Source organism: Ranitomeya variabilis, chromosome 6, assembly GCF_051348905.1.
Source record: "Ranitomeya variabilis isolate aRanVar5 chromosome 6, aRanVar5.hap1, whole genome shotgun sequence".
NCBI classification, from domain to species: Eukaryota; Metazoa; Chordata; class Amphibia; order Anura; family Dendrobatidae; genus Ranitomeya; species Ranitomeya variabilis.
In genome coordinates, this window is record NC_135237.1 from 44,813,151 (window position 1) to 44,829,075 (window position 15,925).

A 15,925-nucleotide genomic window follows, 5' to 3' on the forward strand; every position below is an offset into this window, starting at 1 on the left:
ATATGGTGATGTTCTTTTTTCACATTTAGCCTTTTGGCCCACTTTCCTGACATAGGTCTGCCCTTTTTCCTTCCATTTTGATGGTATATGTTGGCAGGTGAACCCTAAACGCTCCCTACACTACTCCAACAGGTTTATCTCTCTGCCGCATAGGAGCTCTCCATAGGAGCTGTTTCTGGTATAAAACTCCACTTTTTTTTTTTTTTTTTTGAGGGATTTATGCTTATTCCCTTGCTGTAATTTAGTAGGCTTATCGGGGCCCCCTAGCTAGCATTAGCCCCTTTACTTAAGGTACCTTCACACTAAACGACTTACCAACGATCACGACCAGCGATACGACCTGGCTGTGATCGTTGGTAAGTCGTGTGGTCGCTGGGGAGCTGTCACACAGACCGCTCTCTCCAGCGACCAACGATCAGGGGAACGACTTCGGCATCGTTGAAACTGTCTTCAACGATGCCGAAGTCCCCCTGCAGCACCCGGGTAACCAGGGTAAACATCGGGTTACTAAGCGCAGGGCCGCGCTTAGTAACCCGATATTTACCCTGGTTGCCATTGTAAAAGTTAAAAAAAAAACAAACCACTACATACTCACATTCCGATGTCTGTCACGTCCCCCGGCGTCCACAGGGTTAAAACTGCTTTCGGCAGGAACGCTTGCTAATGCTGCGCTGCTGCCGAGAGCTTCCCTGCACTGAATGTGTCAGCGCCGGCAGTAACAGCGGTGACGTCACCGCTGTGCTCTGCTTTACGGCCGGCACTGACACAGTCAGTGCAGGGAAGCTCTCGGCAGCAGCGCAGCATTAGCAAGCGTTCCTGCCGAAAGCAGTTTTAACCCTGTGGACGCCGGGGGACGTGACAGACATCAGAATGTGAGTATGTAGTGTTTATTTTTTTAACTTTTACAATGGTAACCAGGGTAAATATCGGGTTACTAAGCGCGGCCCTGCGCTTAGTAACCCGATGTTTACCCTGGACAAGTGAACACATCGCTGGATCGGTGTCACACACGCCGATCCAGCGATGACAGCGGGTGATCAGCGACGAAATAAAGTTCTGGACTTCTTGCTCCGACCAACGATATCACAGCGGGATCCAGATCACTGCTGCGTGTCAGACACAACAAGATCGCTATCCAGGACGCTGCAACGTCACGAATCGCTGTCGTTCTCGTTGGAAAGTTGCTCAGTGTGAAGGTACCTTTATATAGGGGCACTCCCGCACTATATGGTATTCTGGGGACGCCCAGAGTTTACCTGCTGCCTTGCTCTGTGTATAAGCTATTGTGTACACAAACCATTGTCCGTGCATATGTGTGGTGCTATTTGTGATACATCACTGTACCCTGGGTTGTCCTTCTATATATTTCATGATAGTACCAATAGTGTGTTGATGGCGTGATTTACGATATACTATTGTACCTTAAGCTGTCTCTATATATTGACTTATTATAGGACCAGTGGTGTGTTGGTTGTATTTTAATATATGTTTTTACTTGTGTTTTCTGTCTTCCCTAATAAAAATTTTATATTTTTGGTATTTAATTGTATTTTGGGAGTGCGCCCTATATGCATAGTCTCTTTTCTTGTATGTCTGATATATGCTGCTGCTATGCATTGAGTTGCACCCCTCACTATACTTACCCTATAGGTTGTGATTGGCTCCTTGCCCATTGGTAGTGCTCCCTAGCTTTCCCCCTTTTTTGCAGTATCGCTTTATCAGCAGGAGATTATCACTAGTAACCTTGCTGTCAAGTAGTCCTCCTTAATCATACGCTCTGCATAAATAACCCCGCCCCCACCACTGATTGGCAGCTTTCTGCCTATGCAGTGTACACAGAAAGCAGTCAATCAGTGGGGTGGGTGAGGTTATACAGAGCATAGCGATCAGAGAACTGCTAGATCTGCACCAGGGAAAACAGTGATTTTATGAATATTACAGCAAACAGCCCAGTAAGTGACATCACTGGAATCAGGGTCTCTTCCCCTATATTATGCTGCTCTCAGACGTTGTAGCAAAAACCAGGTGCCAGATTCCCTTTAACAAGACTTGAAATATGACCAGGGATATTACATGTTGTAAGGCTTGAGCAAGGGTCAGACAATGACAAAACGATGTAGAACTGGAGAAATGGCTTTTTTACGTCTTCGAAAAAGAAACTTCTAGGTTTTTTTTCCTATGGGACATTCCCAATTGGACTCCATAAGGAAAGACGTGCCCTCTTAGAACAGGAAAAAATGGAGTAAAAACAGAGTAATTCCTCTGATCCATATAACATCTGCAGGTGCTTAGTTAGAGATGACACAAATTTTGATGCAAAATTTGTGCATTTTTTAGAATTTCAGCTCTGAAAGTCGCGAGACGTCTGTGACTTGCTTTGTTTTTGTTCCTATGCCATTATACAAATTTCACCCGGAAAAGTGACTTTTGCTTTCTTCACTTTTTAAACGGGAAGAGAAACAAGTCGGAAGGATGAAGATTAATGATTGTCGCGATCGTGGATAGTTCCCATATAAAGTGCAATAATGGTAAGCTCACAACATTCTCACCTCTTGTTTCCAGCGTCGGTGGATAATTGTCACAATTGTTCAGTTTTCTGCTAATTACGACACGGAGATCTGAATACTTATTTATAGAGCACTCGACTCATTCAGGTCAATGCTCACGGCATAAGACAGATGCCATCATTAATAGGCAGGTAGAAAACCTCAGCTGCCGACAGTCCAGAATTTTCCCGTTTTTCTAAAATGGGGTGTTCCCAAAATAGAGACTTTTTTCCCTATCCATGAGTTAACTAGCTGAGCGCTGAGGGTCCGGCAACTGTGAACCCCAGGAATCCAGAGAACGGGGTTTTGCAGACAACCCACCCATCCAGAATGGAGCAGAGGTGAACATGCTCTGCCAACACTTCATTCATTGTCAATGGGACTGCTGGAATGAATAATGGTGTTTGGTCCGGGGGCTAAATTAAGGGATTTAGATTTTGGAGTCTGAAAATTGGTATTTGGTCAGGATTAGAGGGGCAAAAACAGTCTGAAGTCACCGTTGTGCCCAATCCTCTTGCTCCATACTGTGCTCATTGTAAAGTCCAAGGGCCCACCAGTAATATTGACTCTGTAGGTCCACGGTAAGGACACTATACTGGGAATATATATTCTCACAAGCCACAACCCAAGTCAAAAGTTTCCCAAGCAAACATTCTAAAGTTCTGAAAGCTGTGCAATCAACTAAGGACACGGTAACTCTGTGTTGGCTGCAAATGGTGCATATGCTCTATGGGCGAGCCAAGACAAACTCAGAACTTGGGTCAAAGCCAAAAGGACCGACTTTGTGAGGTAGAAAAGGGCAACATTTAGGTCTTACATGACCCTATATGACATCGCCACAGTAAAAGTGCAAATAACATGTAAGATAGCTGTCGGTCCAGCACTCATACTCCAGACTCCTCTATACTCACAAAAGTTTGATTTAGCTGTGCATTTAGGAGATTCCAGTGGGGAGAGGGGATAAAGCCACTGCCAAACAACTCTTTTGCGGTTTATTTTCACTGAAAACAAAATATCAGGAGTTGACGCCCATAGTGCTACTGCCACATACTTGGTGATATGATGGCACCGGCTCATGAGCTGAACCACCAGCACTAGGTGTAGGAGTGGCATCTAGCCGATTGACAGAGGGATAGGCCGCTTGTGTGCCCCATCGCGCAGCCACTCCACCTGCGCAATGTGATTGTGAAGTGCCAATGGTTGCTCTGGCAGCCTGAAGCTAAACAATGGTCTCAGGGGCTTTCAGTTAAAGAAGCCTATTAGGTTTCACCCCATTTGGAATTATTTTTCTATTTTCACGGTGTCAATCAAAGCTACAACTCGCCCCGCAAAAAAAAAACAAGAAAAACTCCGGCAAAATAAAAATGTGATGGATCTTGTTTTTCTTATCTTTCAGGTTATATTGGGGGCTTATCTACAGCATTACAGAATGCTGTAGATAAGCCCCTGATGGCGATGGCCGAAGCTTATATACGAAAAAGTAGGCGACAGATTCCTTTTAATGCATGCATAAAAAGTCATTTAAAGTGGTCCTCTACCATCAGAAAGAAAATATGTCATGCATTTTAGGGCACAAACAAACAAGAAGTCAACAGATCATTAATCACATTCAAATAAAACAAAAAATTAAAGCAATATTTATTAGTAGCCACACTGTCTGTTAATAGGGCCATAACTACCATTGAGAGTGGACGGAGTAGGGCTGACCCCATATAACCACCCTACTATAAATCCTTTATAATACACCACTAAGGAAACATACAGAGAGCTAAGAAAAAGTTCTTGTCCGTAGGTGCTCCATAAGACCATCTTACCTGGAAATCTTGGTCATCAATTCCGAACCTTTCCCTCAGATTTCGGAAGACCATGGGGCAATATTCCTTAAATTTAAAGTGGCTCGGCATGTTTTCTCTGAAAAGCAAATAGGAAGATGTTAGAATCTGTACAATTCTAAGAAGGATTTCAACTATGAACATTTTCAAATTGCATTTAATGTGAACATTTTTAAAAAAAATGTTACCGACACTTTCCTCACACCTAAAATTCCACCACGGAGATTCTGATCTTACAATAAAATGTTTTTTTTTCCCCATAGTAATCAGAGCTTTGATTTCTTTTCCTCTGAGCTCTGATTTGTTGCTTTAGGCAATAAGGACGGCCTAACAGACAGTTGTACTCAATGAGGATGGTGTCCAAAAACTGAATAGAAGAAAAATCAGAAGAAGAAGCGCGGAAACCAGCTGAAAACACAATCAGCATTAGAACAGGAGAGCCAGAAATTGGGTACAATAGGAGTTTATTATTTTTTTTTAGAACTTGCTGCATGGTTATTTTAAAAAATAAAATAAAATAAAATGGGTGGAAAAACCCCTTTAAATCAAATGCTCCAAAGTTAATTCCCATTTGCGACAACAGAAGTAACTGCAAACTGGTGATGGATTAGACAGTCCGCTCTCTGACTACAAGGGTGTGACTGGTGGATTAGCATCTCTTGTTTGCTGTATGTATCAGAAGCGCTAGGAAGCCTTCAGCAAACAATGGTGGTCACCAATATTGAATCACTATGTGTAATATAGCCGGCATGAGCAATCTCTCCGTTGCCACAAAATGCATTTTCCCATACATATCTAGTAAGTTCAAGAAGTGAAATCCAAATGATCCAAGGTTACTATTAAGACACAGAATATACTGGGCAAAAAAAAAAGCGATGTTTCGCCCACATAGGGCCTTTTTCAAGCTAGATACCAAAAAGAACTACATATTCCATTTGGGATATGGCTTGAAAAATGCCCTATGTGGGCGAAACGTCGTTTTGGTTTTTTTACCCAGTATATGCTGTGATATAATAAAGATAACCTTTTTGAGGAGAACATCCAGTGCCTTGGATCATTATGATTTAGTAATTTGATAGTATTGTTGGGAGTTGCAACAAGACTGACCGGACCTCGGAGTGGCGCACAGGACCGCACATAAGTGCAAGAAGAGGCCGTGTTCTGGGCACTACATTTCTAGAGATTGGACGTTGGTCCCGACACTTATTCTATTTGTCATACAACGAGTAAGGAATAGAGATGAGTGAATTTTTCAATATTCGGTTCAAATTACGACAGTCGTATTTGCAACATTCGCCGAATATAGCGGAACGCCATTGGAGTCAATAGGAGTACAGATGAGAGAAGAAATTTGGAAACAATCGTCAAACATAAATTCGGCACATTCAGATTCGGCAATCGTTTTGCGAGCATATTTGCTCATCTCTAGTAAGGGAGACATTTGTTCCTACATGGAACCACTGACATCCTCCTCATCGTGGTTTTTGCCTTCCTGTGGATGAAAATTGTAGGATTATAGTTTGGACTTTATGGACGCTTTTTTTTTTTTTTTTTTTTTTAAATCCTTATCATTATGTAACATCATGTTAAATTTAAAGAAGTTGTTAACCAATACCCCAACTGTGTTTATACCCCCGAATTTGTGGCATCAAACGACCGCTAAAACAGACACAACATAGCTGGCATTTACTTTATATACAAGCCTTAAGGTTGTTGCATAAGTAGATGGGTGTAGATTTGGCGCACATGTCCAGATGGACATAGCAAACAAATCCCCATAACATAATGTGAACAAATTTATTCCAAAATATGAAAAACATGGCGAAAAAAAGCGCAAAAACAATATATTAAAATCAAATGGATAAAGCGACACGTTTCAAACCGTAAGGCTTCTTAATCATAACTCATGTTACATTTTCTGCAGATGGAATTAGAGTTTTGCTAAAGTTTTGTTCCATAGGAATGAGCAGTGGCACAATTGATTAGAAGCATCAGCCGCTGAAACTTTTTACTTTCCTGCTATTTTTTTTTCCACGTGAACACTGTGTGAGGTCAACGGAAAGCGATACCGCAGCACTCAACATTTCCATTGCCTTCTATTTGATTTGTGCGACTCACTTAAGTGATCATCTAGCCAAGGCTTAAAGATATACCAGCTGCGATTTTCAGTACAAAACCTCTGCCCAACATAATAAAAATCAAATTGTGAAAATCAAAATGAAGTGGGAAAAAATGTCCCCACTGTGGTTTACCTTTGATAACCAAAAGTCCTCTAAATCCCTCTACCCTGATAATACCTGCCAATAATACATGAGAACAAAGACTTTTTCTGTTTGTTATGACTAAAGCAAACATCATCCAGTGTCGCCCATAATTCATCTTTGCCTTTCAGACCGAGCCCTCGTTTGCTGCTGAAACAACTACAATCCATATGGAACCGCTGGTGGGCCATTCCCGGCTTTTCATCTTTCACTTACCGTATGTATTTTATAAAGAAAAAAAAAACATAATGGGGGTCGGTTTTCATATCGAAAACTCCACCAAACAGCGCGACTCTGAAGCCGTAAATTATGAATCAAGTGGGTATTCTTGTACTGCCGTAGAAAGTCTTTGAAATGCAAATTTCAGCAGAGCGCTAATAAAGATACCAAGCATCTGAACTGCATAGAAGAATCATTTTTAAAATTTGATAAGAAATGCATCTTGTCCTTTCAGATGATATTTCATTTACTAAATTATTGCAGATGAGAAAGATTATGGTGTAATTAAAAATCAACAAGACCTCAACTATTTAAAAAAAAAAAAAAAAAAAAAAGCACTACACCATTTTTCTGGCCTATACAGGAAATTATAGGCAGTTATTAAATAATATGGCTGTTTCTTTTTTTTACTATGTGACATTATTAGGGTTGACTGCGATAATGGTCCTTCTTTCTCTCTCATAGAGTTTCCTTAATAAAGCCTACATCTTCTATCAAGACTCTTCTTTTTGTAGGTTACATTTGCTCTTAGGGCAACAAGATAAGATTGGTGACATAGAACTTCAGACGCATAATTGCAAATTCTCAGTGTATCCCATAAAAATTAAGCTTGATCCTGTTTCCCCTGGTTCCTGCATGTGATGGGTTTCTCCATGTCAGCTAAAACAGTTAATTTAAATATTACAAAGTACTTTGAGTTAGGCTAGGGTCACATTGCGTTATGTGACCGCGTTTAACGGACTACGTTACACCGCGGCATAACGCGGTGTTAACGTAGTCCGTTAACGCCGCCATAGCCTGTAATGATGAACGCGTCGCTAGCGCCCGCCCACATTGGGCGTGCGCCAGCGATGTGCCGTCATTTGAGTGACGGACCTCGGACGCTGCTTGCAGCGTCCGCGGCGCGCCCGAGGTCCGTTCCTCGCTAGTGCAGATCGGGGATCTGCGCTAGCGGGGACGCCGAACGCGGACCCTAGAGAAGCATTGCGTTAGCGCAATTCGCTAGCGCTATGCGCTTAACGGATTGCCCTAACGCAATGTGACCCTAGCCTAAGGATGTTTACTATAGACTTAAAATTGCGGATGTTTTTCGATTCTCTATATGCGTGTAAAGTGAATATATCTGTCTTATGTACGGTATATTTTACAGATACAGTGAAGGTGTAGGTCAGGCCTTGTCACTTTATATCTGCCTGCTAGACTCAGTAATTTAATATATCTTCATATTCTTTGGAATACTGTGGGAGGTATTTGACTACTATCTTAGTATTATTTTTAAGTCATTTTAAATGTCTCTGATGTGATTAGGTAATAATGAATCAATGGGTTGTACCTCAATAAATTACTTAATTTTGGGCAATTTACCCAGTCCTTGGAAACAATGCTTTAGAGACACAAAACAGCAAAATTCCACTTGGTGGACCTGATAACAGCGGATTAGTGGAGGATGCTTGGTGTAGGACTCTCGCTGATCTGATATTAATGACTTAAGCCATGGTCATCAAAATCAAAGCAGTGGAAATCCCCTTTAAATATCAAGTTAAAAAAAAAAAAATGTCCAGGTCTGGACTTTAGAGCTGAATTACTAACATATAAAGTGGTTGAAAACAAATTTCTAGGGCATTTACTTAATGATCCCACTGACAGAAAATGATGGGTGGGGGAGTATAGAAATGACTAAGCACACAATTTGATGCGGAAGCTCTGACAACGCAAGCAGATTATGGTACACAGCTATAGACGGGTTTATCACCAATAATATACAACTTACTTGTTAAATAGGTGATTGTCCACCTTAATTTTAGAATAGGCTTTAAAGTCGTCCGGCATCAACATGATGGGGATCTGGACGTGGCTGAGCTCATTGATCTGTAATAAAAAAAACAAAAAAAAACAATAGACATTTTAGATTTAAAAATGACAGATCACCAGCAAATGTCCATCCCTGTATTTCCTCCTGGGTGCTCAGGTTTTCAAGCTTTTTTTTTTTTTAAAATCACAAAAGCAGGATACAAAATAAAATAACGAGATGCATCAGGCATCTGGCGAGTGAGAACATGAAATAAATTGGTATCTGATGTCAGATGCTTGTACAGGAGGTGGAAATCAGGTTAGAGACTTGATGTTTATATGTCTAATTTATATTCTCACAGCTCCAAAATGCAACATACATAGGAGAAAAGCTAACGGGATTATTCTCTCTCTGCTCAGTTGTCCGTTTGGACATTTCTACAGTCAGTCCCGTTTTAGGAATACGTGATCCAATGCATCAGCTATGTGAATGGAAGAAGAGGGGTCCATCTGATTATTACAGGGTCCGTTTGGTGTCAGTATTGGTTTTTTTTTAATGGAAGAAAAACCTCTGCATGCAGGTCTTTTTCATTTCTAAAAATCTTTTCACAGCAGACAAATGTTAGTCTCTGCTTACTCGTTTGTCTGTCCTGTTTGAGAAACAGATTAAAGGAATAAGTGATCTAATGCAAACAAAAGCAGAGGGGTCCTATAGGTTCAGGCTTGGTTCCAAACTGAATTTTTTCCGTTCTAAAAAGTGAAACGCTGGTTTCCTGCGTGTGATGGGTTTCTCCATGTCAGCTGAAACAGTCAATTTAAATATTACAACATACTTTGAGTAAGTAAAGGATGTTTATTATTGATTTAAGATTGCTGATGTTTCTCCATTCTTTATATGCGTTTAAAGCGAATACGTCTGTCTTATGCATATTTTACAGATACAGTAAAGGTGTAGTTCGGTCCTGGTCACTGTTTCTACCTGCCTGCTTGATTCAGTAATTTAATATATCTTCATTTTCTTTGGGACCCCTTTGCTTCCATTTGCAGAATTGATGCAACAGATCATCTTTTCCCATTATTTGTCCCTTTTTAAAAACCGAGAAAAAAAAAAAAAGTTATTTTTTTATTTGAAAGGAAAATGCCCTCTATTCAGAAGTTTTTCTTACATTCTAATTTCTTTTTTCTCTATTTCTAAATCAAGACAGACAATGGGAAAAAGTTACCTGTTCTGCAAATAGAATCAAAGTGACCCCACTGATTATTATGGGTTTTGCTTTTTAGAACGGAAAAATTTCTGCATTTTGGAACCAAGCCTGACCCCGTAATAATCAGTGAGACCCCCCTGCTTTTGTTTGCATCGGATCATTTAGTCCATTAATCTGTTCCTAATTTTTATTTTTTTTTTTGCATGTAACCAAAATAACTTAACTCTGGGCCAACTCTAATCCCAAAATCTCCCTAGAAATCTTCCAATCGGTAATGAATTACACCTATCAAGATGTTCTAAACAAATACACCCCCTGCAGAAAGGCAGCTCGGTGCTACATAGAATGTAATGCTGCTCTGGTCATCCCGTGCTGAAAATATAAACAGGATACAATATAATTGTAAGGCAGTCAGACACATCATTGGACTTCCTCAATATCTGGGACGTGAGCCCAGATCAGCCACTTCCACCGTACGCTGAGACTTACAACTGAAGAATTCAGAAAAAAATATTTGGCCTTTAATCCCTTAAAATAAATTTTCTGGTTTTAAACGGATAAAGTTTGACTACTTCGAAAATGAAACGTTCTACAATGTTCTAACAGGTCACAAGGCAGATTCATCCCGAAATCCCATGGAGCGGAGGTCAAGTATTCGCACCTCTGCTCCATCCAAGATGGAGGAGGGTCCATAGAGCTCTGTTCTCAAGCTTCGTTCTCAGGATCGTGGAGGTCCCAGAAGTCAAATATCTAATAATCATATGGTCATAAATACAGTGAAATTTATTTGGTCATCCAATGATCCAAAAATGTGGATAATTCAACATTATTTTTGCAACACCAAACTACAATTAATGTGTTGACCAGAAGCAGAAAAATGAATAGGAAAAAACAATACATTCTCAATTAAAAAAGGTTATAAGTTTTTGTTGTTGAGGTTTGTAAGCTTCAGTGACTGTCCAGTAGTCCAAAATGTCCAATATGGCCAAGGTGTCCTGACCTGGGAAAACCAGATCACTTGTCAGCCATGCATTTCCTAATCATAAGGCATAACAAAAATATAATATATAATCATATAGATACAAACTAATGGAAAACATCCAATGCGAACACTTGCTGATACACAATGAAATTCAGACTGTTCTACATTTGGCATCAAAAAGCATTCGAGATGATGCCAATGACACAGCCACGCGGATGTAGACATCATAGAAGCTCCTGACATACAGCAGAGATGGCAACCTGGAAGGGGCGAGCTTGGATCGCAGCAAGATTAGGAGTGTGGAATATAGTCCGATACTTATTTTGATATTAAACCCCAGATCATGTCAGATTCCTTCAATTTTGCGTTTCCTGTTGCCAGACAAAGTGGGACCTTGGGCAAAAGTTTAAGGTGGGGTCCCAAATGCGAACACATTGCAACATCAGAAAAACATTTTGGTTGCATTTACATGCGCTGAGTTCATACTGTCAAAGGAGTGCAATCGAAAATATTCATGCACATACATACAGGCACAGACATACATACAGAGACATGCATGCACATACATACCACCACATGCACACGCATATGTACCAACACATGCACGCACATACATAGAGATATGTATGCACATATATACATAGACCTGCACATATATACATAGACCTGCACATATATACATAGACCTGCACATGCATGCACATACATAGACATGTATGCACATATATACATAGACCTGCACATATATACATAGACCTGCACATGCATGCACATACATACATATCGCCACATGTACACACATACATACATAGAAAAGGATGTACATACATACATACATTCTCGAATATGGAAAAATTCGTCCGCGTGAACCTACTTAAAAAGAGTACAGCTGAGCTGCAATATCACACTCAGGCATGGCACTGTTTTAGGCTAAAAGCAACCATATTTTCTAACCCTGCTGAACCCCTTTAAACAACCAACCTCATCCCATAATATGCAGCAAATAAACAAATTTAAGTGAAAAAATAAAAGAGTAAAATTAGAACAAATAGCAATAACTAAACGCTGGATGCTAAAAGAACTGGTTTACCTCTCACCTTAAAAATGATTATGTAAAAAGCACTTCCAAGCTACAAGTTATAAATCCAGTAACAAAAGAAGATATCAGATTAGCAATGGAAACTTCACTGGATAGCTGTGCCCAGGCTAAGTGATAGGTAACCCTGCCATGGTGCCATGTCAGAGCGGAGACGCGTGCCCTCTGCCAAGCAGACATCACACTTATCTGCGGCATTTCCCCCCCGGTGACACTGATATAACAACTCCCCAATTATACAGCGAGCAGGTTGGGTAAAAAGTAAAGACCCTCGTTCACAATGGACTAACATCATCTGAACCCACTGATACAGACGGCTCCGCTATCAGTCTATGGGAGCCTTCCGGACAACTGGGGTCTGGAGGAGATAAGAATCCGGCATGCCCGATTTTCTTCACTAGAGTTTAGCCGCTACCAGGGGAATCGGGCAGCGGCTCTCCTAGAGAACACAGGAAAATTCGGCAAAAATTCATGTAAAAAAAAAGTAATGCATCATGGGTACATTAATTGTACAAATTTCTCAGTGCCAATTATCTGCTGCCGATTTTGCAATGGATTTTATTCTTTTTTTCTCGATGTTTTGCAAAGGTGAAAGTCCACTGCACAAGTTGAGAAATTTAAAATCCGCACTGCAGGTCAATTTTCGCTGCATATTTTCTTTCTTTTGGTAAAATCTCATCCACTTAGCGGCTATTGTAATACGCTGCAGGTTTTCAGATGGTAAATGTATGATGTATCGGCCACCCTTACCACTTTAAGAAAAAGCCACTACCGGTAATTAGTTGTTGTCACCTACAGCTTTGTCCATCCTGATCTTCATAGAGTGAAAGAACTGTAGTGAAGACGGACACACTTTGGAAGAGGGACGGACAGGCGAGGGAAGTGTACATTCCGGGGTTACAGAGAGCACACTGTGGGTATGTGCATATTCGGAGCAAAGACTGAGCAGAAACTCAAAGTTTTTGAGGAGTTGTGAGATCTGGAGAGCTCCAGCTCATTTTCGGCTCCGAAAAAAACACTCAAAATTTGATTTGTGATCTTTAGAATCCTCGTTAGGGCACACGTGCTCTAAAAAAAATGCAGCGGCCAGTGAATCATTCACCGAAAACTGCACCCATTTTAATTAAGCAAATCTGTAAGAAAACATCTGTATGAACCCGATCTGTTGAAATAAGACCCTTCTTGCATAACTAACGGAGAATGAACTGGAATTACCTTGGATGCTTCTCTCATTGCTCCGCTGTGCCAATCTCCGAGCAGCTGTATCACTGCTGGTCTTATTTTCCAGCAATGATTAATTATGTCCTTTAAACTGTCATTTAACTAATTAACAGAACAGAAAATACCGTCGGCGTGGCCGCGCACCAGAGGAGCAGACGGAGGGATTTTGTATTTATTTTTTTTCTGGTGATAAAACTACGTTGAAATTTTGCCATTATGGAGCATTGTTGAAGAACATTTAGAATGAGTCCATTATTCTGTATGAAGCTTCTAACATTACTCCAAAAGAACGTTCATTGCAAACAGATAAGCAAAGAGCGAGCACAAGACGTTCCTTACAGTCACATGTTAGATGTGTCCCTGTCCGAATAATCTAAGGAAAAGATCTCCATACCTAAAGTATTCCGATAGATCAAGGCACAGTTTTATTTCCATTGGATTTGGAGGCATTTGGAGTTGCAGTAAGCATCCGTGAACATTCCCTTTAATTATGCCTTCTTAAAGGGAACCTGTCACCCCCAAAATCGAAGGTGAGCTAAGCCCACCGGCATCAGAGGCTTATCTACAGCATTCTGAATGCTGTAGATAAGCCCCCGCTGTATCCTGAAAGGTGAGAAAAAGAGGTTAGATTATACTCACCCAGGAGGGGTCCCGCTGCGGTCCGGTCCAATGGGCGTCGCAGTCCGGTCCAGTGCCTCCCATCTTCTTACGATGACGTCCTCTTCTTGTCTTCACGCTGTGGCTCCGGCGCAGGCGTACTTTGTCTGCCCTGTTGAGGGCAGAGCAAAGTACTGCAGTGCGCAGGCGCCGGGAAAGGTCAGAGAGGCCCAGCGCCTGCGCACTGCAGTACTTTGATCTGCCCGCAACAGGGCAGACAAAGTACGCCTGCGCCGGAGTCGCAGCGTGAAGACAAGAGGACGTCATCGTAAGAAGATGGGAGGCCCCGGACTGGACCGCGATGCCCATCGGATCGGACCACCCGCGTGAGTATAATCTAACCTCTTTTTCTCATCTTTCAGGATACACCAGGGGCTTATCTACAGCATTACAGAATGCTGTAGATAAGCCTCTGATGCCGGTGGGCTTAGCTCACCTTCGATTTTGGGGGTGACAGGTTCCCTTTAAGAGATATTCATTGCAACAAATGCATCTAAGGGTATGTGCACACTGAGCCTTTCATTGCATTTTTCCAGCAGAAATTCCAAGTTTTTGAAGAGTTTTGAATGGAGGATTTGGAGTATTTCTGCTCAGTGTCCGCTCCAAAAACTAAGCAAAAAGACCCAGTGTGCTCATACCCCAAGATGCATTTGCGGCAATGAATATATCTTACGAAGGTATAACTAAAGGGAACGTTCTGCAACTCTATATGACTCCAAATACAATGGAAAGAAAATTGTGGCAAGACTTATTGGATGCCACAGGTATGAAGAGGTTTTCTCTAGACGCATTGCTTTTATCATACCATATTTCTGTGCATACGGGACCTCGAGGAACCTGTATGCTCAGGCTTGGACTGGCCCACAGGAGAACAGGAGAATCCTCCGGTGGGCCACCAAACCCTCTTATATGAGCAGTACATGGCACTATATACTTGAATCACTGTGTACAGATAAAGGCGGCATCTTATTCATTTATCAATCTACCCAGTTCATTGTTCTATAAATTTGTGATTGAGGATAACGTCACATCTGCATGTAGCTGAAAAGTGGTGCCCTGGAGTTGGTTACAGGTGGGCCCTTGGCACCCCAGTCCGACACTGTATAAAAATGCTGAGAACTGTACAACCCCCCGGTACTGAGCTCTACCACTTACATTGCTCCACAAAACTTTTACAGTCCTTTGGCTTCAATAAACTTTTTTACTAGGCAATTCAGCAGTCCCTCAAGTTATAATATTATTTCGTTCCAGGACGATCATTGTAAGCTGAAACTTTTGCATCTTGAGTTTATCAACTAGTAATTAATTTCAAAGCCCCAAAATGTGAACCTTAGAAATTCAGATAAGCAGATCACTAATACAGATAAAAGCCAGTCTGTACAGATCGGTATCGGAAATCACTGCTGGAAGCAGAATATCAGTTTCTATGTAGAAGAAAGAAGCCTCTTCAGGATCCTGTACTGGCAAAATAGCATGGGGCATCTCATCCTGGCGCATTAGGAGGACAGTAAAAGATGGAGTACCGCATTGTACTGTAGAGGCGCTACTAGACAGCCAGTCAGTACCTGCACTGCTGTATACATGCTTGGTTCCAAACTTGTTGGTTTAATCTTCTAGCTGTAGATCCAAAAAATATAATTTAGGAGAGGCCATCAAAAACATGTTACGGAACATCAAAAAGTGACATAAGAAGCTTCGGAGGTTGAACCAATATGGGCGTCAGTATAGATGGCACATTTTAACATCCATAATGGTCACAAAACCTGAACCCCACAGTCCTACTGAAGAGAATTTGGATAATTACAGAATCAACAAGTGATAGAAGTAGAACTTCAAGGAACCGTGGTTTACATCCATCATACAAGTGCCTACGATCACATACTGAAGGCTCCATACACACTAGAGTTATCCAAACCTGCTGCTTTTGTTGGGACAGACTGAACATGGGGCCGGCCTGATATCAGTGGATAGAAGGATTGGACTTGTTGAATTTAAATTTTTTTTTAATTTATTTTTTTGGTTTTCCTATCACATGATATATCGCAAAACCATAGTACTGGTAGAGAATCTTGTGCTTCAAGGCGCATCTATAGATCCACCATGAGGACCCATTAG

The 15,925-nt window shown here is 41.2% G+C and overlaps 1 protein-coding gene across 1 annotated transcript in view; it reads right to left on the reverse strand.

The window, feature by feature from the left end:
* PIP4K2A (phosphatidylinositol-5-phosphate 4-kinase type 2 alpha) overlaps positions 1–15,925 on the reverse strand; it is a 142,084-nt gene that overhangs the window by 26,404 nt on the left and 99,755 nt on the right. Inside the window, exons 3-4 of the mRNA XM_077268362.1 lie at positions 8,630–8,727; positions 4,361–4,457 (exon numbers count right to left, since the gene is read on the reverse strand). Of these exons, the coding sequence (XP_077124477.1) occupies positions 4,361–4,457; positions 8,630–8,727 (195 nt within the window). The remainder of the gene's footprint in view (positions 1–4,360; positions 4,458–8,629; positions 8,728–15,925) is intronic.